The 26734-nt window shown below is 44.4% G+C and overlaps 1 protein-coding gene across 1 annotated transcript; it reads left to right on the forward strand.

Annotated features, from left to right (window-relative positions):
- The first annotated feature begins 20891 nt into the window (after nucleotides 1–20891).
- IL20 (interleukin 20) lies at nucleotides 20892–26734 on the forward strand. The gene is made up of 4 exons (XM_053245860.1): nucleotides 20892–21047; nucleotides 23018–23170; nucleotides 24218–24292; nucleotides 26657–26734. The coding sequence occupies exons 1-4, from the start codon at nucleotides 20892–20894 to the stop codon at nucleotides 26732–26734; spliced, it is 462 nt and encodes a 153-aa protein (XP_053101835.1).

Below are 26734 nucleotides of genomic sequence, written 5' to 3' on the forward strand. Positions count from 1 at the left end.
ACTGAACCCAGGGGAGGTTTGAGCAAAACCAAAACTGAACCACCCCCTCCTGGTTCGAACCCGGTTCGAATTCAAACTGAACCGGGCAAACCAGTTTTGTGCACATCCCTACTTAAGAAGGGGTCTAGCTATTGCCTCCTTCAAACAAGGTGGCATCCTGCCCTCCCTCGGTGAGGTGTTAATTATATCAACTAGGCTAGCTCCAACAACCTCCCTGCAAGATGAAATCAGCCATTTTGGACAGAGCTCCAAAAACAGGTGGTAGGCAGTACTGCTCTTAGCAGTTTGTCCACTTACTCAGGAATCACAGACTGAAACTGATCCAATCTAATCTTGCAGGAGGGATTGCCAGATATTTCCTTAACTGACCCTGCAGAAATTTTTGAGACCAGATAAGCCCTAATGTGACAGATTTTATCTACAACGAACTTATGGGATGTGTCACAGTGAGCCATTGAAGCTATTTTCACGATCAGTGGAAAGCAGGCTAAGGAGGCTTCCCACCGATTGTGAGACTCACCTGGCTCGCAGCCGAGCCCGGTTGAGTCAAAGCGGGTAACCCACTTAATTGCCCCTGCCTCAAGCCCAGGTTAGCGGAGCGAGCGCTCTGCTGGCCTGGGCTTTCCGAACATGCGTTGCCATGGCATGGCTCCATGCCGCTGCAACTCATGAGTAGACCCCCAACTGGGAGGCTTAAAAACAGCCTCCTGGCTCAGGGATCTCTCCAGCATGCCCTGCATGCTTGCATAGGGCATGCTGGAGCTTCTGGGGGCCACACAGCCCCCGAACTCCCCTGCCGGATCTGTAACGGAGCTGGCAGTCGTGTGGGTGGCCGGTTTGGCTGCCCCCAGATGACTGATAGGTTGTCTGCGGGGAGAGCGGGCTAAGCCCACTCTCCTCCCTAACCCTATTTCAGCGGTTCCCACTGATCATGGGAACCGCCTCAGAGTTTCTGGAAACAGGTTTGAAACAGAAGGGGCTTGAGTTAAATCCCTAACAATCCGGAACAGCTCTGCTGGATGAGAATTTGCAGATGCCACACACACAGAACAAAATCACTTCCTTGTTACAGTATTGCCACAACATAGGCCTTCAGATGGGCTCTATGCTCATCTATAATTCAAGATGAGTCCTCCTTCATTTGTGCTCCAGTCATCTACCTAGTAAGTAAGTAATACGTTTATTGTTGTAACCACTGGTAATAATACAACATTAAAATGGTAATCTATTTTGCTGCTTCAGGTTCCATAGCTATTCCATATATCACAAAGCTAATTTTGAAGCGGGTTGAAAAGTACACTTAGGAGCAATAGTGTGTACCTGTTGCAGCTAGACACAGAATCACCAGCAGTAGTGGTGTGCATCGGTCCGGATCCGTCCGGACCGGCAAGGGGGTGTTGGCTAACTTTAAGGGCGGGGGGGTAGAACTTACCCCTCCCGCCGCTCTTCCCCCTCCGGCGCTGCTTTAAATATCCAAGTTTTTGGGGCGGCAGAGTGCTTCCCTGCCGCCCCGGCCCCCGTCGTTGCCCGGAAGTAGCTTACAATGCAACATGCATGCGCACGTCCTGGCGCACGCCGCATATGTCACACGCACGCTGAGTGTGACGTATGCGGCGTGCGCACGGACGGCGGCACCAGGCACGCGCACGCCAGGACGCGCGCATGCATGTTGCATTGTAAGCTACTTCCGGGCAACGACGGGGGCCGGGGTGGCAGGGAAGCACTCTGCCGCCCCGAAAACTTGGATATTAAAAGCAGCGCCGGAGGGGGAAGAGCGGCGGGAGGGGTAGGTTCTACCCCCCCGCCCTTAAAGATAGCCACCCCCCCGCCGGACCAGTCCGGATCCGGACCGGTTCGGAGGCCTCCAAAATGGCCTCCGGACCGGTCCATGCACACCACTAACCAGCAGAACCAATTCCAAAACTACCATTAGAATAGGCCTACCACCCCTACAGGGCTTAGACATAACTGTAAGACCAACCTTAACCAAGAAGTGGTCTGTCCCTGACAATGGGGAAACTACAGGAGACCCCACCCACAAAACACCCCCCACATCTGAGCAAAATACCCAATCCAACATGTGACCAGCAACATGTGTAGGTCCTAGGACTAATTGGAATAGGCCCATAGTTCTCATGGCCACTATGAACTCCTGAGGAACACCAGACAAGCCAGTCCCAAAGTGGACGTTGCAATCACTCAGCACCAAAAGCCTGGTGACTCCAACACCAGCTCAGCGAACAGCTCCATCAGCTCCCTGTCTGTTAGGCAGAGGGGTGGGTGGTACACTAACAGAATTCGCTATCTATCCAAAGTCACCAACCTAAGGTCAATATAAGTAAATTGTCTCATGGGGATCCCAGTAAGTTATTCTTATGGATCTCAGCTACTCTACCCTCACTGCCCACTTCCCCTAACCTGCTATGCAACAGAGTACCCTGGGGGAAGGCATTGGGCCCACACAGGGCCACTAACCTCTCCCTACCAGGTCTCAGTTATACAAGCCAGGTCAGCTCCTTCATCGGTCTTATTTTGAATTGATCTAGCATAACAAAGGAGCATGATTAGGTTAAGTTGGGAGTTGGAACTACTCTCAAGGCCTGAGAGATGACAGAGCAGCTGGAAGGGAAAACAGTAATTAAATTACTGGACTCCCTTCCCCTTTAACAGAGGCGTAACTATAGGGGGGCAGGGGGGGCACGTGCCCCGGGCGCCATCTTTTCTGGTCACGTGGGGGGCGCCATGACAAAAAAAATTTAAAAAAAATTTTTTAAATTTTTTTGTTAATACAAATGTTTCCTGCTCAGTGCAGCAGTGCTGCAGCAGTCAAGGGAGCGCGTTGGCACCCCCTTCTCCAAGAGCGGTCCCTTCCGCGCCGCCTGCGCCTCCCCCCATTGCTTTGCTGGCGCCTGGCGGCCAGTCAGTGGCCCGGCTTGGCGGCGGCGGTGGGCGCTTGTGAGGAAAAACCTAAGTATAATGTAGTATGTTGGGAGGGCGGGGGGGGGCATTTCAGTGCTTGCCCTAGGCGCCGTTTTCCCTAGTTACGCCTCTGCCCTTTAATGACATGCTGGCCTGCCAATGCCCAATCCTCTATTCCCCACCACTACTGAAATAGCCACCTCAATCTCATAACAAAACAAAACACCTAAAATTGGAGGACCTTGAGCATAACTTCCCCTCAGTCCCACACCAAAGGCCCAGCACCAAAGGCTGGCCCCCCTTGGTGGCCCCCTTTGGCGGCCCCCTGCAGGCGGCCTATCTACTGGAGGCTGCACCATGGCTTGCCTCTGCACTTTTATGCCAAACTTCCTAGCATCACCTCTCTCAGGTGGATTCTGGAGCTTGGCAGGTGAAACTGGTCCTCACAGCTGCAGCTGTCAGGGCAATCAGGACAGTGTTTCAGGTTCGCAGAAGGAATTCCAGCAGCAGGTCTTCTCTGCTGGTCAAGGCTGAAGGGAGGAGGCAGGGCCAGCTTGGCAAATCTCCCGGCTCAGGCCAGGGAGATTCAGTTGTACGTACTTATTATATTTTTATCCTATCCTCCTCCAAGAGCTCAGAGCAATTGATGTGGGCTATCACATTTGAGATTCGCAACAAATAAATCAAAACAAGATGTACACAAAGTTCCAAGTGTTGCATTGGATACAACCCAAGCAGGATAGGTTTAGGCATTTTGCCTTGCTTAGGATTCTAAAAATTCTATTGAAAAAACATCTACACCTGTCATCTGAGCAAGGCACATCAGTACAATGAGGTGCTAGTCACAAATCTTCAAAGGGCTGTGTTCTACCAAAATAGAATTGTCACCATGTGTTATATATTCAACCGTGAATGGCAGTCAGTCATGGCTTCTTGACGAGTGTGTATGATGTGTGTATTTGTATATTTTTACAAATACAAAAATATACATTTTATATGTAAAATGTTTAAAATATTTACGTTTTATATGTAAAAAATGTACATGTCACATTTTAAAATATGTGCTTAAACCATCATAGATGTGCATCTAAAACTTGTAGAGGCCACACATACAACCAAAATAGTGGTGGGGAGAGCAGGTGGGGGCAAGGCAGGGATGGATCTACCCTCCCCTCAGACAATTGTTGACATCCTTTTCAGCGTGCCAACGTGTGCCCACATAAACTGTGCTGTTCCATGGATTCATTTTCCCAGTCTCCAAGAATTCCACAATGCACCGAGTATTGAGCATAGTGCACTGGGGGATTCCCCTGGAAATTGGGCACTCTAGGCACCGACTCTGTGTATGCTCAGACTGCATATAGCCCAAGCACACACAGAACCCCAGACCTGAGGTAAAGAATGCACGTGTGCCCTTCAATCTAGATAAAGTCTGGGTAAAAAAGTTGGCCAACAGAGGCAGGCAGCACTGGGATTGGCCTTGTTCCCAGCACTGCACACAAGCCGCCCTACCCAGGAAGGGCTGCCCTAACATGGGCAGGACTGCTTGTGTGCACCAGTGTTCCCTCTAACAGGAATTCCCAGATGTTGTTGACTACTAGGGATGCGCACAGAACCGATTCAGAGGCCCTTTATGGGCCTCTGAACCGGTTCAAAGAACTAGCAGTTCCGCTGGTTCAAAGGCGGTGGGGGGTCTCCTTTTAAGAGCGGGGGAAGGGTGCACTTACCCCTCCCGCTGCTTTCCCCTCTCCAGCCTTAGTTTTTTTAGCAACCCATCGGGGCGGCAGCATACCTCCCTGCCTCCCCGTTGCCCTCCTCTTCCGGATATGACCAGAAGTTGCTGACACACCTGCGTGCGCCAGCAGGGAGGTACACTGCCACCCCAATGGGCTCCTAAAACCCCCGACACCGCTGGGGGGAAGGCAGTGGGAGGGGTAAGTGCACCCTCCCCAGCTCTTAAATGGATACCCCCACCACCTTCAAACCGTCCCTCTGCAGTTCTGTGCACATCCTTATTGACTGCAACACCCAGAATCCCCAGCTGCAACAGCTTTTGCTTGGGAATTATGTGAGTTGTAGTCAACAATATCTGGGAATCCTTGTTAGAGGGAACAGTGGTGAGCATGACCTCATAATGTGTGAAGTGGCTCGCAGTGTTCCTTCAAACCAGAGAATGTCTTGGAATGTTTCTGCATTTGGAGAACTTGTAGCTAATTCAATGCAGCATACAATGGTTATTTGTGTGCTGTTTTTGAACTGCATGTGGCCCCAATAGGTTAGAGCAGTGGTTCTCAACCAGAGTTAACATCTGGAGGAACCCTGGTTGGGAACCTCTGGGTTAGAGGAAGGTGAGGTGGATGATTACTGGGGAAAAGTAATTTCCCAGCCACATCATTTTTATTGCCACCTCATTTCATCATAACCTGAGGATACAGGTCAATGAGAACAATTCCTTTAGTTACATTGGGATGCAGCATGTTGCTACATTAGGTTCCAAGCTCCCTCCCTGGCATCTCCAAGATAGGGCTGAGAGAGACTCCTGCCTGCAACCTTGAAGAAACATCTGCCAGTCTGTGAAGACAATATTGAGCAAGATAGACCAATGGTCTGATTCAGTATACCGCAGCTTCCTATGTTCCTACGTTATGAAATAAACAGAATGTTGCTTTATCATTAAAAATAATAAACAATGTTTAACCACCTTGCGAATTACACCAGTAAGCCAAAATTCTCTGATCTTTAGAAGTCTTAAATCTCCATTACACAGTAGGCCTTGAGCCTACTTGAGGACTCACCATGGTTCAGTGCTGGAATTTCAATGCCACTTCTAATGATTGGTGAACTCTCCTCTGTGCATCAACTCAGGATGGGTTAAGTGAATACAAACCATTTTCTGAATTAAAAAAAGTTATTATCTTATTCTGAGTCCAGTTCTGAATTCCAAACCCTGTCATGTTCCTAATGATATATCTCATCAGGAGCACAATTGTTCCCTTAGAGACATATTTTTGTGATGCACGGTGGGCTTCAGAAGGAAAGGGGATAGTGGGAAAACTGCCCCTTTCCCTGCTCATGCGATAGCACAGCAGTAACCCGAAAGTCAGCATTGCTGCACTAGCTCATTGCTAATCTGGATGTCACACAAAAGTGCCTTTAACAGCAATTACTATTCAGTTTAGTTTGGCACCAACTGAAACCATCCAGAATATCTTCAATCGGCTCCAGATTGGTGTTGAAGTGACTGAGCAACTTTTTTCGTTCTCCTTTCTTTTTTGTTTGGACTGTATAATGCTGACATTCATTAACAAGACAATAGACCAGCAAATTGTCTATGTTTGGTAAGTACAGATGAGTGGCACTAGGAAAGACTGGGAAAGCATTGTACTCTGATGGTCTTTTACATGCATTCTCTGCTATTGCTTGCTTTCCTGTAGGGATGGTCAAGGTCAAGCCGCTTCACCATCGAACTGGTCCAGCTTGAGGGCTTGCCCAGTTCTGCTTGACCTTGAACCGACCACCCCACCCTTTGCCGGCTTAGAGCTGCTTAGGGGATTCTAAATATAACTTATATATATAAGTTTAGAATCCCCTAAGCAGCTCTAAGCCGGCAAAGGGTGGGGTGGTCAGTTCAAGGTCAAGCAGAACTGGGCAAGCCCTCAAGCTGGACCAGTTTGATGGTGAAGCAGCTTGACCTTGACCATAGTGCTGCCAGACCCGCAGCACTATGGCAGTGAGTTTAATATATATATATTATATATATATTATATATATTTTAACTCACTGCCATAGTGCTGCGGGTCTGGCAGCCTCAGGGGTTGCTGGTGTGGCTGCGGGGGGGGGGGATTTCCTTAGTCTCCCTTTTCCTCTGCCAACTGCCCCCTGGTCCTGCAAGGGCTGTTTCAGCCCATTTTCGGGCCATTCTTGCCATTACCCTGGTGGTTGTGACCATTTTGGAGTCTTCGGCACGTGCCCATGCAAATGGCCAGGGAGCATGTGCGGCAGCCTCCAAAATGGCCACTGCCCTGGGAAAAGGGCAGGAACTTCCTGCAAATGGGCCAGAATTGCCCTTGCAGGACTCGGGGGAGGCTGACAGGGCAAGAGAGAGATGAAGGAGACCCCCCACAGCTGCACCAGCACCCACCATGGCCCCTGGACCCATGGAGTCATAGTGGTGAGTGGTGAGAGTTTTCTTTTATTAAGACTAAAAATATTCACTCATTTTCAAATCCCCTTTATATAAATGGTCCCATCTCTAAATGTGCCATACATACAATAAAATGGTTGAAAACTACTGTGTTCATCCTGATAGGCTACCAGTTAGGCATCAGTTCTAGTACTTCTTACTTACTTACTTATCAATCATTTATTTATTTATAACAACTGAGCAAAGAGGCACCTTTTTTAAGTGGTGATTGTCTTTACATAGCAAGGAAAAGCAACTGGCCCTATCCATCCCCAGGACAGCATCCCTCCAGTGGCTGTTGCTGGAGTCTAGCTTATGTATCTTTGTTTAAATTGTGAGCCCTTTGGGGACAGGAAGCCTCTCTCTCTCTCTCTCTCTCTCTCTCTCTTTCTCTGTAAACCACTTTCAGAACTTTCACTGAAAAGCGGTATATAAATATCCATTATATTTGGATTTGGATTTGGATTTATTTATTTAACATATTTGTATACTACCCACTACCAAAGTTTCTAGGCAGTTTACAACAATAAAACAAACCAAGAAATTTAAAAAGAATTAAAACATATAGAAATTTCAAATTAAAATAACTATCCATAAAAACTGCTGAACAGCTAAACAGCTAAAAAGCTTAGCTGGAGAGATGTGTCTTTAGTTGTTTGAGATATAATGCTCCAGATCCAAAGAACCATGAAACTAGTTCTACAAGCCCAGAGAGGCTTAACTTGATCAGCAGACTCTACATAAAGCATGATGGCTATTTCTGAAACTGACCAGAATTACAAAAGCAGTTTGTTGAGTGGTGTGTGGTGATCAGCTCTTTAAAAAGGAAAGGAAAGGAAAGGAAAGGAAAAGGAAAAGAAATCCACTAGCTAAATTCAAACATGAATTAAAGCAGCTCTTTAAATCATGATCTAGCAGTACCAATCCTAAATCCCCCTGTTTGTTTTTCCAGGGTACAGTTGGTGTGAGATGGGATACCATCAATAAGTTCAAACCTTATGGTTATGAAAAATGTGAGAATGTATAAGGCAGATTTTCACAAGACTTTTGCAAAGTAGCAATAAATAATGGCATGATCCAAAGCCATGTACATTTCCCAGTACTGTTTAAACCTTGCAGCTATAAACTCCTACACTGCATCCATGGTAGTACAAATAATTAGTACAAAGGATTACTGATTGCATCTCCTACATATTGCATGGAGTGCACTTGTCCCTACTCCTGAGAGCCAGCACAATTAATGTATGTTCCAAGGTCTCATTGAAATCCTCTTTTGAGCAATTCACACAGAGTGTTTCAGTCTGCTAATGTTTAGTCTGGTCGTGCCATTGTGCACAGTGCCAGACAAACTGCACAGAGCTCTTCCCATCACCCCTGGGAAGTTTTTTCCAAGCTGAGAACGTCCTTTGCCAATAAATTCTGTTCCCAGTTTTTGCAGGACCCGGCTACTGTACTGTCAACAGCAGCCTGCTGCTCCAAAGGTTAGCAGGTACAGCTTTTCCTGGCATTAAGATCAAAGATGGGAAAGCAGCACCTGAAATGTCTGTGTCAAGTTGCTGCAAAAAAGAGAGATGGGCATCCTATTTCTGCCTCATGGCTGGGTCAGTTATCAGATTGCTGAGCCAGTCCTTACAACCTACAGTTAGAGATGTTGCTGAGACTCGTATTTTTGAGCTTGGAAATACAAAGGACATTTTAATTCCTTCCTCTCACAAAGCACCCCAACAACCAATAATCCTAGTAGTGATTTTCTTCACTTACCTGCTTCTGTAATAAATGGAAGGGTCTCTCTCTTCCTTCACCCTCCAAAATACCCCAAAGTAGGGATGTGCAAATTGATTTGGGTACAAATCGATTTGTACCCAAATCTAGCTGATTCAGGTGATTTGGAGACAAAAGAAATCACCCCTGTGGTCCATTGGCTAGATTCAGGTATAAATCAAATCGCACCTGATTCGATTTGAATCGCGTCAAGTTTCGGATCCCTCCTATTAATTCCCCCTGATTCCCAGCTTTCATTTAAATAATAATAATTAAAAAAAGCTAAGCTCTAGCCCTTATAGAAGTGGAATTATGGAGCAAAATGTGTGGTCACTATTTTTCAAGTGTTTGGATTCTTTGGTGTATAATAACTTTCACTCAATGAATCCTTACGAGGATTCATTACACACCTTCATTTCTTCCGATTGTGGATTCTCTGATAGCAAATGAGAGTGGATTCATGGTTTGTACTGAAAATCTCATTTGCTACCAATCTACACTCAGAACACCTCAGAACACCTCAGAAACAACAGAACCCTGTACCGCATGCGTTAGAAACCCATGTGGGTGGCTGGCACCCTATGTTCGCTACACTTCCACTTGCTCTGGGCCACCCCAGCACCCCCCAAGTGCAGTTATGGGGCTTTAAGAGTCTCAAAGTTATGAGTGTATTTTAAAATTGCCATTTTTAGATATATGTATATGTTTATTTTAAGGATACTGTGCTATTTTATGTCATTTACCATTGTATATATCTCTTTTGGTCATTGACCGTAAATAAAGTAATCTGAATCTAGGGCTGCTGAAACCTACATGATTCCCTATGGAGGAAAACATTAAAGATACGTAAACTTCAACAAATCACCAAAAATCAGCCCTCTGCTCAAATCCTTTGAAAAAATTCTGGTACCTTCCTTGTCCCCTTTGGGAACCACCACCAACCCCACACCATTCTAGGCCATCCCTTTCCCCACAACGTGAAGCGATACACCTCTATTATACCTTATGGGGAAAAACCTTAAAGACGCGTAAACTTCAACAATTCACCAAATACCAGACCTTTGTCCAATCCCTCTGCAATTTGGGTAATAGCCTCCACCCATTAGGCACTACCACCCCACCACACTCTTCCATCCCAGATCCCACTTTATGCCCCAAATCTGCCCCAAAGACACTAAAACTTCAAAAATTCACCAAAAATCAGCCCTTTGCCCAGTTCCTCTGCAATGTTGGTGGCAGCCTCCACCCATTAGGCACTACCACTCCACCCTACTCTTTTGGCCCTGGGACCCATTTTTTGATCTAAATAGATTCAAATTTGGATTTAAAAGGTTAAAACACCTTAGGTTCAAAGTTCAAAGCCAGGGGGGTGCCGCTCTAAGGGTGGGGAAGGGTGCAGTGTACCTCCCTGCCGCCCCTTCCCCCTCCTCAGCTGGAAGTACCGGTTGCACATGCTCATCAGATGGGTGTGCATGTGCACCCAGTACTTCTGTCCACTTCCAGCCGAGGAGGTGGAAGGAGCGGCAGGGATGTACACTGCCACCCTGAAGGCTTTTAATGGCAACGAGCTCCGGCGGGGGAGAAGCGGTGAGAGGGGTAAGTGCACCCTCCACCGCCCTTAAAGCGGCACCCCGCCACCTTCAAACTGCCCAGCTGTGGTTCTGTGCACATCCCTACTGTTTGGTGTTTGGCAAACGTGGGAGGTAGAAGCTGTTTCATGAAATTCTGATTCTAGTTCTTTCAGTAGCTGCTTCACATTTTCCCCCCACCATCCCCTTCAGTGGTGTAACCTAATTTCCATAGGTCTAGCATGCTAGTAAGGAAAACACGTTTCTGGCCTGTTCTTCTACCTAAGCCTGATGTTTCTTGAGGCAAAACTCTTTCTTCTTAGCTAGACTTGGTTGTGTCTCTCTGTAGTCTAGCCACACCTGATACTTCCCAATAAAAAAATAATTGTCCAAATTAGCACAAGTAGGAGAAGGAAGTCGCGGGAACATGTTTAGCTGCCACTGTCATCCAGGGGCCCTGAACAGCCAGTTTTGGATTGCTGCAGGGGCAATGGGGTAGAAAGCTCAGTTCTCCCTGAATTCCTTGGGGGAAGGGCACAATATTAATGTAATACCATTTATTTGTCTAGATTTATATACTAATTTCCAGTTGTATTATGAATTCTATACTACTGGAGTTATGAATTACACTACTTACAATATAATATTGAAATCTATCTACATCAATATCAAAGTATTGAATGGTATAAAACCACAGTATACAGATATACTAAATAAATAAAGACTACCTCCTTTTCCTCAACAAGTTTGTTACTAAGAGTAGAGTAGTAAGTCTTTAGCAGCTACATGACAGGCATTTTTCTGCTGGAAAATAAAACCTCTCCCTATTAAAATACCTGTCTGTCATGCAGTTCTTAAGGTACAGCAATAGCAACTGTGCCAAAAACTGGAAAGAGTCTAGCCAAGAACTTCTCAAGTGAACTGTGTGAAACTTTGCAAGAAGTTTGAGTACAGACGATAATTGAATACTTAATTTCTTTTCTCAGTTATTGTTTCATTATCTTCATTACACTCATCGGCATATAGGTAGGAGGCAATTACAGGGTTCTACCAATAATCTAATTACAAGACAACACAACTCTAATCAATGTAGAATACAGGTACCTGATCTTGATAATCACTCATGCTATAGAACTTTGTTGTAAAACATGCAGTCACAGAGAACTTCGTAAGCACAGGATAGATACGACAATGACATTAAAGCAATAGTTCAAATGCAGTCTTGATGTGAAACAGTAGACTAATCTGCCTTATTGTATGCTGAGAATATTTATTAGGTGTTTCAATATAGTCTGTTCCTGTCTCCACTGAAGCCCTCTGTGCTACTCTTCAGGGTGACAAAAGCAAACCAAAACAGACCAAATCCCCATAAAACCAGCAGAATTACTCTTCCTCCTCCTCTCCCCATCCTTCTGTCCCTTCACGCAGTTTGTTAGCATTAATGGCCTTAGATATCAAAATCTATTAATATGCAATGCCTGTGCTACAACTTATATATGCCTCATGCATTACTACTGCTGCTACTACAACAAATATTTTCACTTTTCAACAAATGCTCAGAGTGGTTTACATAGGAAAAACAACACTCACATGCAATAGTACACAGATGCAGACCTATTTTGAGGCTAGTAAGTGTAATTATATACATACACTGTTGGTGTATGTATACAAGGGCCTGTACACATGTGTGAATGAACTGAGGGGTACAGGCCCCCTCAAGTGTAGGGTACAGACTGCATGTGTGTTTACTATAATTTGTGAATAACTGTATGTATTTGCAGATCTGTACACATGTACACTGTAGAAAGATTTGCAACAATACTTCTCTCCAGACCTTTTTATTGCGTAAAATAAATGGGAAAAACTACAACAAAGAACATAAGTTATGACAAAACTACAACAAAGAACATATGTTTCGACATAGATATGTCAGCTTATGCTCTTTGTATGTCAAAACGTATGTTCTTTGTTGCAGTTTTTTCCTTTTGTTTTACGCAATAAAAAGGTCTGGAGAGAAGTATTGTTGCAGATCCATTATGCATATTGCGTCACCAGTATGTGAACTAATTTGTATACAAATTGTCTGTGTGTTGTACACAACATTTGAACAGGACTTTTGTGTAGCCTGAATGCATGGGTGTGGTGGTGACTGTGGTTGTTAGCCTACTTTCCAGTAGGCTTATGAGATCACCTGGCATTCTGTGTGTGTCTGTGTGTCCGTGTGTCCCCCCATATCAACTTTGCAACAGTTGGACAAATATGAACCAAACTGGGTACAGTTGTAGGGACACATAGGGACACATCAACGGCGTAGTTTGTGATGATGTCATCCCCCCCGATCCAAGATGGTGGACATGTAAACATTTGAGGCGCAAGTGGGCTAACTTGTGAACCACATTTGAACCAAATTTGCTACAGCTGTAGAGACACATGATTGATTGATTGATTGGTTGGTTGGTTGGTTGGTTGGTTGGTTGGTTGGTTGATGGATTGGACTGAGTGCTGTCAAGTCGGTGTCGACTCTTAGTGACCACATAGATAGAGTCTCTCCAGGATGATCTGTCTTCAACTTAGCCTTTAAGGTCCCTCAGTGGTGCAGACACATAGGGATGCCCAAATTGTGTGATGATGTCATCCACTCCAGTTCAAGATGGTGACCGCATGAACATCTGAGGCGCAAGCAAGCAAATTTGAAGACTATCTAACCAATTTAAATCAAATTAGGGAAAGTTGCAGTGAGTGACACCAAGGGACACCTCAACAGCATAGTTTGTGGTGATGTCATCCACACCAAGCCAAGACGGCAGATGCGTGAACTTTTGAGGCACAAGTGGGATAACTTGTGAACCGCTTAACTGATTTGAACCAAATTTGCTACAGCCATAAGGACACATAGGGATGCCCTAATGGTGTGGTGTGTGATGATGTCATTCACTCCAATTCAAGATGGCAGCCACATGAACATCTGAGGTGCAAGCAGGCTAATTTGTGGGCTCCCTAACCTATTTGAACCAAACCTATTTGTAGTGAGTGATACACATGGGCACCTCAGTAGCATAGTTTGTAATGATGTCATCCACGCCAATTCAAGATGGCAGACATGTAAACTTTTGAGGTGCATGTGGGCTAACTTGTGAACTGCTTAAGCGATTTCAACCAAATTTGCTTCAGCTGTAGGGACACATAGGGACACCTCAATGGCAAAGTTTGTGATGATATCATCTATCACAATCCAAGATTGTGGATGTGTGAACATTTGAGGTGCAAGTGGGCTAACTTGTGGACTATCTAACTGATCTGAACCAAATTGCATACAGTCGTGAATGACAGACAGGGACACCTCAGTGGTGTAATTTGTGATGATGTCATCCACCCTGATTCAAAGATGGCGGAAGCATAGACCTTTGAGGCACAAGTGAGCTAACTTGTGAAACACTTAATTGATTTGAACCAAATTTGCTACAGCTGAATTGACACATAGGGATGCCCCAATGGTGTTGTTTGTGATGATGTCACCCACCCCAGTCCAAGATGGTGGATGCATAAACTTTTGAGGAGCAAGTGCAATAAACTGAAGGCTGTCTAACTGATTTGACCCAAATTTGGAACAGCTGTAGAGAGTGACACACAGGGACATCTCAATGGTGCAGTTTGTAATGATGACATCCACCCCAATCCAAGATGGCTGACACATGAACAAGAGATTTAATTGTGGACCTCGATTTGCACCAGATTTAGTCCAGATGTAGAGGCAGTGAAAGGAAAATAAACTGCTTAGTTCTTACTAGAACAACTAGTTTTTGCTGGCCCCACCTCAGTACATAAAAGCCTTCTTCACATATATCTTAAAATGACAGTGTACTTACGTACACCATCCAAAATGGGAACAGAAGTCCTGCCCCTGTGTTGCATCAATCATTCCCCTCATTCCCTCCTCCTGTGCCACTCATGCTTACAGCCTTTGAAGTAGCAACAGCTGTAAGCATTATGGCAGGTGCCTTTTGTAATTAGGGGTGTGCATGGAACCCATTCCAGCAGTTCAGTTCAAATTTGAAATGAATTCGAACCAGACTGCCAGTCTGTGAGCTGGTTCCAGTCAAACTGGCCCCTGCTTTGGTTTGAGGGTTGAACCATGCCGAACAAGTTCAGAACTGGTTCGATTTGGTTCAAGGGGTATGCTTGTTAAGGAGAATCCAGTGAGGATTCCCCTGTACAAACAGGGAACCCTGCCTTTAAAATACCTCTTCTGGGGGGGGCAGCAAGAGAGCACCTTACCACCACTGCCAACAGCTCCTCTAAAGTCCGGACTGGGTCCACTGCTGCAGGGCAACCTGTTTCCAGTCTTCATGAGTTGCTGCCGGTGGTGGTAAGGTTCTCTTGCACTGCCCTCTGGCTGTCATTAGAATAAGTATTTTAAAGGCAGGAGTGCCCTCTTTGCTTGTAAAATGGAATCCTCACCGGATTCCCCTTTACTAGCATACCCCTTGAACCGCAGAACCAGTTCTGAACTGGTTCCATTAGAACCAGGTTCAGGTAGGTTCAAACTCAGATCATCACCCGGGGGGGGGGGTCTGGTCAAGTTCAAACCACTCAAACCAGTCCAGTTCTTTTTGAACCGGGTTCGAATAGAACCAGTTCTACACATCTCTATCCATAATCGCAAGCACCTTAGCCTGCTGATTATGGAAGCACCCACCATCACACTTACAGCCTTCACTACTTCAGACGAGGGATGTAAGTGTGAGCAGTGCAGGAGGGGGAGTGAGGGGAAATGACTGGCACATTGAGGGTGAGACTTTCATTCCCCTTTGGAAGGTGTACATGAATAAACCGTCCTTTTAAGACAGCATGTGAGGAGGGCTATTATTCATTGTAACATCTGAACAGAGTTATGATAAATCTACACAGTGTGGGAGGCAGTAGGAAATCCCAGTCCATCCCTCCACCCGTACTACATGCCTTCAATCAACATGAATATGTTGTTTGAACAGGACTAGAGATGGGTGAATGACATTCGAATCCTGGGGAAATTTCTCTATTATGATTTCTAAGAACCAGAGTCTTCATTTTTTAAAAAAAAATTTGGCCATTTTCAGAAACTTTACTGCCTTATGATTAACTATCAGGAACCCATTTTCATCATTATTTAGATGTTCTGGAGTGCTTAGATATTTACTCTGGAATTGCCACTCTTAATTCACTCACTTTTTACAGGGCATCTATATTACATTAAGGTTGTCCACATGACTGTTTGTCCTTGGGCCAGGGAGGGTGAGGGGGGCGGGAGAGAAGGCACAATGGGTCCTACCTTCCCCCCACATGACTGCAGTTTGCCTTCAGCTGCACTGCTTGTGTGCCCACATGATCCACACTGCAGCGAGCAGCACAGCCATCTGGAGGTCAGGGGAACAAAGTCCATCTTCCAGAAGTCCCACAATGGGGGGATTTTTCCACTGCCTGGCACTCTTGATGCCCGGCTCTATGAACGCTCGGGCTGCAGGCATCCTGAACATTCCTATGACTGGGGAGTGGGGTAGAAGGGCACGCTTGTGCCCTTCTACTTCACTATTAGCCTGGGTACAAAACCTGGAGCCACCTAATGGTGTAGCAGGGAAATGACTTGACTAGTGAGCAAGAGGTTGCCGGTTCAAATCACTGCTGGTATGTTTCCGAGACTATGGGAAATTCCTATATCAGGCAGCAGAGATATAGGAAGATGCTGAAAGGCATCATCTCATCCTTTGCGGAAGATGGCACTGGTAAATCCCTCCTGACCCATTCTGCTTCTATCTCTTTTGGGAGCTCAAGGAAAAAAAACTTTTAAAATACACATACACACTCACCAGCAGCTCATTCTCCCAAGCTGTAGATCACCTTGCCCTCATTCTTCCATCTTTTTGAAGAGGCCTGGTTTTGACATGTGCAGTAATATATCGAGAGGCTGATCCCACTCCCATGCCTCTTTGCTTCCACACCTGCCTGCTCCATTGCCTTTATCTTTCTGGTTACCATCAGGTGCTATTTTAGCAGCTTGTTTAAAAACAATATGATTGTTTTCCTTGTGCCATAACTCTTTTCCACCAATAGATATATAGTATTCACCCAACAGTGCTAAAGTATAATTGTGCACATAAAAAGTTCATTTTTTTAAAAAGGAATGAAAAAAATGGCGGGGGGGTTGAGAGGAAATCGTTAAAGTGGGGCAGGAGGAAATCATTTCAGGAAATGATTAACTAATAGTTGCAGAAATGTGGGTAGAAGCAGGAGCCATGTTAAACCACATCACAGGACAGACCTGTACTGACTGAAAGTAATTCTGCAATTTTAGGCACATTTTCTGTGCATGTCTGGGAACAAAACCCACTGGAGGGGAAGGGGAGGAAACAGGGAGGTTGCAACAGACAACCACATGCTGTCCACTGGCTATGCCACTGTGGGTGGAAATAGCAAGATGCACATATGGAAAAGGTGGTATACCCAGGGGTGAAGCAAGGGGAGAACTCACAAAGCTCCACCCAGCCTTCCTGGCCAATTGAAGCAGGAGGCATGGAGTCGGTTGGGCTGCATTCATGCCCTCCTTCCATTGGCTGGGACACTGGCTGATGGAAGTTGTAGGTGCAGAGCTGGGCTTAGCGGTGAAGGAGACAGCTGGCAGCAGTGGTGGGCTGCATGCATGCCCTCCTTCCATCCGCTGGGCTCCCAGCTGGGCCAATGGGAAGAGGCACAGAGCTGGGCCAGCTGCCAAGGGTGGTGGCAGTGGCAGGAGCTCGGGAGCTCAGCGGCCCCTCCGGATGCTCCGCAGCTCCCTGACGCAGGGCATGACGGGTTCTTTGAACCTGTCTACTCTATTACAGCTCCACCCCAAAGGGTAGCATGTCATTTGCAATTCTGAATGTCAGTGAAAGATTTAAAAACAACCACTCATAACAGAAATAAAACTCCAGGCACCCCAGACCCTAGGGGTGTTTTCACAGGGCTAAAATTGGATGTGGTTTGTTTTTTCCACAGGGCTGATTTCCTGCCATGTGTATTCCCTAACCTCATTGCAATCGCACAGCAAGACTGCAGCCCGGCTGGAGATCTACATGAGTGGTCAAGATCAAGATCTCCAGCTGGAGATCAAGACGACTGGACCACTTACCCTCACTATTTTGGAACATGTTTGGCATGGAACCTGCAAATATATGGGTCATAAGTTTGGTCCTGTGTTAAATTGATCTAGAAATGGGGTTGAAAATCTGAATGTATATTTTGTTGGAGGGAGAATGATCTGAAGCATTTCTGCACCTGTGTGTGGGTGGCAGCTTTACTGTACATCAGACATCTCACTGAGAAATGTTTGTAACGTTATAGGAAATCTGCTTTAGCTGAGTAAGCTTGTACATAAGGAAGCAAGAAATCTAAAAGAGATTACCTGGCATGTCATTACCTTCTCCTGCCAGTTTATAAATGGGAGACTGTCTCAGGGTTCCACAGGCCATTACAAATGAAAAAGGAAGAAAAAAGTAAGTTATTTCAATTATCCCTTTTTACTGAGTAAACTCTGCACAGTACTTATAAGTGTGAGCACATCCACCACTCTACAAGGTGATGTATATGAGACTGAACGACAATCTCTCGTACAGCACATGTATAATTTGGATATATGCATGGAGAGATGCTAGCTAGATAAAATGTCCATGCCTATGTGAATGTGCCTCCTGCTGGGTCCATTGATCCATTTCGCTCAGTATTGTCTATACTGACAAGCAGCTCTGCAAGATTTCAGACAAGTTTTCCAGGGCTATCTGAAGATGGCCCAGGAGACCCGAGACCTTCTACATATGAAGCTACAGGCCCTCCCCAGGCTACCTTATTTTGAAGTTAGGGAATTATTATTGTTTTAGGAGATTCTAGTTTCTAAAAGCTTAAGTCTCAGATTTTCAAAAGCATCAGAGTGAATTTTAAATGCAGTCCTGACTTTTCAGCTGGGGTTTTATTTATTTATTTTTGTTTAAAAGAAACTTTAAAAATTAAAATTAAATAGTTGTTGGTGGTTGTTGTTGTTGTTTTTAAAAAAAGCACTACTCTGTTTCTGTGTATACTTGACTTTTTTTTTTTTAATTTTTCTTGTTTGCCTTCTAAAAGGGGTGCCAGATATTACAATTCTATGAAAAAGCTGCTTGGGAACATTGCAAAATCTTGCCTTTAAGAACATAGTGCCTTGCTGGCACTATGAGAGGTCAATTAAGTCCAGGAACCTCTTTCCCACAGTGGCCAGCTAGAAGCCTCAGGGAAGCCCACAAGCAAAGGATGAAGGCAATCACCCACTCCCACTGTTCCTCCTCACTCAGCAACTGATTCAGTGGCATATTTCTGAGAACCACAGAGCCACCACGGACTCAGCCTCAGCCCTTAAGCCACGAACTTCCACATAATCTCGTTAGCATTGTTGGGAGTTATTTGTAAGAATGGCTCTGCACTGTATGTAGTCATCACATGTCGCCCCACAGAGTACTTTAGTGTACTATGCACATGAGCTTGGGACCACTGATTAAGCCTCAGCTCCCTGACCCACAAAGGGGTTTAAGAATATGCATCTGTCACTCACACCTTCCAAGCTTGCCATGGGAAATACCACCATGTACTTCCAGCAAACACAATGGTCATGTCAACTGTGGAGCTGTTCTGTGTGATGCGGAAACTTTAGCCAAGATTGTATTAGAAAATGGACACTGATAATATACTTGAAAGCTGTAAGCCTCAAGCTACTTAGTGAGGGCCACAGTCCCATTGATGCCAATGAGATACTTCTTGAATGAATATTAGGGCTGCAGCTGAATATGACTGGCTGACAGACAGACTACATTGCTCATGATTTGTCGCATTGGAACAAATAACCAAAGGGACTGCTCATGAGTAACTTAGTCTGGATGTCAGCTTCTAATTCTAGCTGCACTCTTCCTAATCCAATTGTGTGCAGAAAGTTCACACAGGAAACCAGAAACTATTAATTTCATCCTTGTCTTTCATTATGGTTAAACGTTCTTAATAGGGAATCTATATGTTTAATATGGACTCTTTTGTCTAGGTCTACTCCTAAATTGATCGAATAGGACTGCAACCCTGAATAAATGTCTATCTATCTATCTATCTATCTATCTATCTATCTGACATATTTATATACCACCCAAAACCAGCATGGTGTAGTGGTTAGAGTGCTGGACTAGGACCGGGGAGACCCGAGTTCAAATCCCCATTCAGCCATGAAACTAGCTGGGTGACTCTGGGCCAGTCATTTCTCTCTCAGCCTAACCTACTTCACAGGGTTGTTGTGAGGAGAAACTCAAGTATGTAGTGCACCGCTCTGGGCTCCTTGGAGGAAGAGCGGGATATAAATGTAATAATAATAATAATAATAATGCTGCAACATAGATGGAAACAAAATTTAAACATTAAAACAATTTAAAATTTAAAAACAACTATACATTATATCCATCTATGAACAAATGCATCTTAACAGCCCTTTTAAAAGCTGTCATTGCTTGGGAGGCTTTTCAGCAACTTTTCATAGAGTTGATTGTCCTTCTGCTGTCCTTGATTTATTTCATTAGATGCCTTTAGTTAGATGCTTTTCCTCTTCTGAGAACTGTGATGTTTTGTTGCATTGGTTAACTTTAATGATGCTTAATATACACAGCGAGACAGCAGGATTAGCTTTGCACACACAGCCACTTTTTGGATAAGAAAAAGGGAAGGGAGATTCTGTTGAGATTCACTAGTTGAAGTTGGGCAGTGCCAAACAGAATGAGAAAGAGAGAAAAATACACATGCAGAGACAGACCCAGAATGAGCTGTTTGCTAGCAGAGATGGGCGAATAATTGGAAATGGTCATGTATTGACTATATCTTAAACAAGCAGAAGGAAAACTCCCTCTTTTTAATGAAACAGAAATGGCAGGGCAGTGAAAGGCTTCCAAATAAGTACAAGAGACACCATGTGAGTTATGAGTACATGTATTATTCCAAGGTCCAAAGGGTGCCCCTCCATTGTATCCTCACAGCAACCCTGTACAGTAGGCTAGGTGAGAGGTAGTGTCTGACCCAAGATCAACAGTAAGCTATGGATAAACCAGGATTTGAACCTAAGTCACCATCAGACTGAGTCCAATATTGTTGCACTACACCACTCTAGAGTTCTTTTGAGTGAACTGTCCCCACTAGTCTGGAACAGAACACAGAATGATGTACAGGCTGCTTACCATGCATTCTGTTCATATTCCAGTGAAAGTCTGATGCACATATGTCACTTGACCTTTTTATGCAGATGAGGCCCAGAGTGTTCACAACATCTTGCATTCTTATTGCAAAATCAGCATCTACCCATGCAAAGTAGGGCTGACTCGTTGTTTTGTTTTTTTTATTTCCCATTAATAGCTCTCCTGGCTGGATAGTTAATATTTTCTAGCCTCACATCTGAAATGGAGGATAGCCACTTCCCTTCTCTTCTCAACACAGCCTTTCTGCTATGTTTGATCCCCACCAGCAGCCTCAAACAACTCCACTTTGGGCACTGCGTGGTTTCTGTGAATATGTATGAAATACAGAAGGGCTTTGGAGAGATCAAAGAAATGACTGTGAGTATGGAAGAGGGAAAAGTATACAGTCTAGTAGATTTGGAAAGCCTTCTGCAGATGTATCTCTGAAATGTATTTGAAACTGTGTTGAATTTAATATAGAAATCTCAATTAATAGAGGCAAATCTTGAGACCTTCATTTGTGTTTCTGAAACATTTGGGTTTTTTCCCTTCTCCAGCAGTCTCAAGACCAGTACACAAGCATTCGACTCTTACACAGATCATATTCTCTTCAAAATACTAAGGTATATCTCATATACCATACCAATCAGTCTTTAAATTGGGCAAAGTAAGATTGGGGAGACACTATATAGCAGACATCTCAAGCATTCATTTACTTTGGAACTTATGGGCAGAAAGCTTTCATTTCTTGATTTCCTATTTAAGAAAGTGCATGCTACTTCTCAGAGACGGCATTTTGGAAGAAATATGCACCAGTGTTCTTTCCTAAATGAACTGCTGATGTTGCAAACATTAGACTTGCTAGATAGTAAAAAGTTATGATCATTTGGTTTGTTGATATGTGCATTGCTGCTGCTACACAATAAAGATTTATTAGTTCTTTTAGGGATGTGCATGAATCAAAAATTATGATTCATTTCATTGTTGAATCAAAAACTGCTGTTTTGATTTGACCACAAATCTAACCTGCTAAAAACTAGGAATGTGCATGAAATCAAAAATTGTGATTTGTTTCATTTGTTTCAAAACCAGCTGTTTTGATTTGACCATGAATCTAGCCTGCTCAAAATCAGGTCAATTCAATTTGATCTTGATTTTTCTAATTGAATCCGAATTGATTTGACCTGTGCCATTGGCGGGGTTGGGGTGGGGGGGAGGGGAGACTCATGTACTTTAAAAATTAAATGGATCTGGATTACCAATGTCTCCAGTCCTGCTAGAGGAGCAGTTAAAAGGTGCCTCCATGTGTCTCTTCTTCTCACAGGAACAGCCAGGGGCTGCTAGGGATGTGCACGGAACCCGTCTGAAGGCCCTTTTACCGTCTTCCAAACCGGTTCGAAAATCCAGTGGTTCCACTGATTCAAAGGTGGGGGGGGTAGCTTTAAGGACTGGGGAGGGTACTCTTTCCCCCGTCGTGTTTCCCCCACCAGCACTGTGTGCAAAATCACTCCCACAGGACCGATTTTGCACACAGCACTGGTAGGGAAACACAGCCAGGGGGTGTGTGAGAGCACTCTCCCCAGTCCTTAAAGCTATCCCATCCCCACCTTCAAACTGGCAGTCATCGGTTCCATGCACATCCCTAGCAGCCGCAGGGGGATATGGCAGATCGGATCACTACTACGGGCGCTGCAGTGAATAAAGGTAATTGATTTCCAGCCACGCTGGTGCCATTTTGTTTTTAAAATATGTGAGGCTCTCCTCCCCCTTCCTCTCCCCTCACTCCATACATTGAAGGCCTAATCAATTCAGCTATATTCAATCCAAATCTGACTGCTTTGATTCGACCTCAAATCTAATCACCCCTTTCTAGCGTGATTCATTTCATTGGAGAAACACTCAAATCATCCAGATATGAGTTGAATCTATTTGCTACTGAATCGATTCACAAATCTCTACTTTCTTTTAGTGGGAAGAAAGTTCATATTCTGGCTAATTGTAGCCTAGGAAAGAAAATATCTTTCTCGACTTCTGCAATCTGAATCTTTCTTTAACCAGGATGTATTTTTTCTTTTTAAATTACTCAAATCATATTTATTTTCCATCTGATGAGCACTCCTTTCTTATGGTTTTCACTTATGTAGGTAGTAACAAAGTTAGCAGTAATTTCTGAGCACAGCTAATGGTCAGATTTGTAATCCGAGACCCTAAGCACCCCGTATTATTTTTGGCTTCGGTTGCTCTCCAAAATTCTGTAAATGCTGATGTTAAATATTCATTGCATATTCTTTGATATTCATGTGTTTCTCAGCTATACTAACAAGATGCATGTTTCTGATTTGTTTTAGTCTGAAGAGAGGTGTTGCTTCTTTCAGTACTTGTTGAAATTCTACCTGGCCAATGTCTTCAGTCAATGCAGGGAAGGAAGCAACTTTCATCAAAGGAGGGTCAGCCGGATTGCCAACAACTTCCTCAGCATCAAAAAGGAGCTGACTCTCTGTGTGAGTAACAGCAATGGGCAATCATTCAGAAGTCTACAGCAGTTGTAGTATATAATGGCCGACAACCTGATTAATGTTGCACTTGCATAAGTAGGTTACACTAGCACAAGGCTGTGGCATTAGTGAGTGCAAACATATTAGCACTAGCAAAACAAGGTGCACTATCTGTGGCATGCTACAGGGAACATTTTTGGGCAAGAGTGCAATCCCAACCTCCCCACAATTTAGCACAGCTACGCAGTTCTCTTGCACTAGCACAACTTTGTTCATTGTGCAAGCCCAGCATTAGTCAGGATGTTGGCGACTGTCACTAAAGCCATGCATGCATTTCACATTACTTTAATTCATGAAGTGTTGTTGGTGAATGTTGTGTGCAGTGTGTTTGAGTGCTTCTACTTTAGGTGTGTAATTCAATGTAGATCCTGTGTCTGTGTCCTGTGTCCAATTGCCTCTGAATGTTATTCAGAGACAATTGGACAATCTCTAAAGATAGTTACGACTGGGTTTTTATTGTCCATCTAAACCTTCTGCTCCACTCCCATTTCCCCCCTAAAGTCTTTTATGATAATTTCTCATTTGCATTTATTCTATGTGCTCAATAAACCTGGATTCAAAGTTATCATTCAAAATTAGTTTTCAGTAAGAAGTGTCATTATTCCCATCTCTTGAAAAGCTGGCCTACGTTCAGTATGTAGGTCTTTAGTGTTGTTATTACTTCCTGTTCCTCATGTGGCACATGTTCACCTATCAGCAACTTACAACACCTCACAATAATTACATGAGTGGATGGTAATGTACTCCTAGTAAGAAAGTGATGGCAAGCTAGTCATCTGTTCCTGCAGACCTGCTTTTTGAAACTTGATAAAAGGGTGTCGCAATGAATTTATTCATGTTTACACAATTAGAAAGTAAATGCTACTCCCCTAATCTGATATTTTAGTAGACCCATGTCACTTCAGCACTGTTGTGCATCTGGCTCAACTTCTCAAGGGGGATTCATATAAATATGCCTTAATAGCATTTACTTAATGCACAATTTCTTTCCAGGATACTGTCACAACATGTCCTTGTGGGAAGGAAGCCAGTCACAAATATGAACAAATCCTGAAACAATTTCAGAAGGTAGATGTGTTTTCACTTTGTAATTACGTACTGGAAATGCAGGAGAGCTCTTATGCTGGTTGCAGGAGACACATTTTATCTGACAAGTGGAATCAAGTGGCCATGGAACCAATTCCTGCCACCCTAGAAAACAATTCTGAGAATCATTTGTTAAGCAGCCTGCACAGTGATTTCGGCCACTCCAGAAAAACAATTCTGAGAATCAGAATTGGATCAGCAGCCTTCACAGCTCTTTTGGAGAAACAAACACTGCCTTTCCCACTCTGCTGTTGGCAGCCTAGAATCTTTGATTGGCACTAATATGCATTTTATTCTCCATGGCTAGCCCAGCCCTATAATGGGGGGGGTGTCCTTTTCTGAGGTGAGGCAGTTGCCTTAGGTGACAGCACATTTGGGTGTCAACAGGGCAGCAAGAAGCCCATCACAGCTCATTGGGACTGATCAGACCTTTGCAAGAAACTCCTCTCCTCACACTCTTTGCAAAGGTTGCAAGAAGCATAAGGAGAGAAGAGAAGGCTTCTGGTAACCATTGCTCCTCTCCGCAGTGCATCATTAATCTATTGAATTCTCTGTCATGGGATGTGGTGATGGCCACTAGCTTGGATGGCTTTAAAAAGGGTTTAGACAAATTTGTGAAGGACAGGTCTATCAATGGTGACTAGTCAGGTGGCTATAGGCCACCTCCAACCTCAGAGGCAAGATGCCTCCAAATACCAGTTACAGGGGAGTGACAGCAGGAGAGAGGGCATGCCCTCAGCTCTTGCCTGTGGGCTTCTCAGAGGCATGTGGTGGACCACTGCGTGAAACAGGAAGCTGGTCTAGATAGGCCTTTGGCTTAATCCAATAGTGACCAGTGTGGGCGCCACTGAAGGGCAAGGAACCCCTGGTTCTAGTGTTATGTGAGAGGGAGAAGAATTTCTCTCTATCCACTTTCTCCCTTCCTGCAAGTTCCATGTTGCTTTCAGTGTTTGCAAGGGTCACTTAGAACAGGAACTGGCATCCCACCAACAGCATGGGGCAGGGCAGCATTTGGCACCTGACCTCAGGAGCGACAATACCTTGGTGTGCCCCCTGCCATAAAAGCAAAAACCTTGAGTGCCAAAATTTCCATTGGGACGCCTGCCTCAGCTAGACAAATGTTTTGGAAAGACAGGGAGACTGCATTCGGAGGAGGAATACAAAGGCTGTTTAGCAGCTTATTAGCAGGGGTAGATGTTCCCTGCATCCTAGGAGCACTTTGGGATGCACTTTGTTGCCTGCTTGGGGCCTAGTCGCAGATTTAAAGAGGAAGAAGTAAAGAAGTGGCAGGCTTGAGCAATAAAAGTAGATAATAGTGTCATCAGAGGCATTCTTACCTTTGGACTTCCGGGCCAAAGTCCAGGGCCTCCACAGTCCCTGCCCCCACTCCCAAATCCTCTTTAGTCTGTCCCAGCTAGTGTGGTCACCCAGCCGAGCATGATGATGCTTAATTTGCAGGGCGGTGGGGCGGGGGGGAGCGCTCCAAAGGTCTTTAGGTCCAGGCTCCAAAATTATTTAGGTGCACCTCTGAGTGTCATGGGCACCTTTTTCATTTATTAGCATATTGCTCAACATCCAATAAGACACCAGGCAGATACCTTACAGGAGAAAACATGACACTTGGAAAAGAAAGATGGGAAATAAAGTTTCATGCTGTCAAACTGAATTATGCATGAATGGGTGCTTAATTTTTCAAGCATGCTCAAGGGCATAATTGCAACATGGAGTACAGGTTTTATTTAAAATATATCTATTCTGGACATTCCCAGCTCAAATATAATGAGGCATGATGATTAATGGTGAGATGTGTGATTTATGGCTGGATTTCAGTATTGTGGAATAACAACTTCTCCCTCTTTTCTGTGTGAGATTTTAAAATTTCTTTTTGAGTTCTGTGCTGGCAGCACTTACTTTAATTCCTTGCATCACATAAGATCCAACAACTATAAACTAGAAAATGTTGTGTATGTAGACTTGTAATCATATAGTTTTCTAATCGGAAATTTTAAGAAAACACTAAGAAACTTTAAGAAAACATTGCAGGATGGGTTGTCCAGCCTTTTTGAATATTTTGAAAAAGCAATGGGGGCAGGGAGTTGGCTCATGGGAAGGGACTGGAAGAGATTATGCTTCCCTCCATGCCATTTTATCTATGTAAACCACACACACACACAAAACCCCTGGCTGCTATGTACCCCATTAGGGCAGGTAACTCCTAGAATTTCCTAATGGATCTTGCTGTAGTAGACAGAGATGCAGAGGCAATGCTGGAAACACTGTAGAATGAAGCCTTGGCTATCAACATTGGTCGTTTGAAAAAGCTGGTCTTTTTCTTTTGCCTTTCAGATGGACTCTCACTCTGCAGCACTGAAAGCACTTGGGGAGCTTGATATCTTGCTGGACTGGATTGACAAGGCTGAATAG

This window comes from Hemicordylus capensis, chromosome 4 (genome assembly GCF_027244095.1).
Source record: "Hemicordylus capensis ecotype Gifberg chromosome 4, rHemCap1.1.pri, whole genome shotgun sequence".
In the NCBI taxonomy this organism is placed as follows: Eukaryota; Metazoa; Chordata; class Lepidosauria; order Squamata; family Cordylidae; genus Hemicordylus; species Hemicordylus capensis.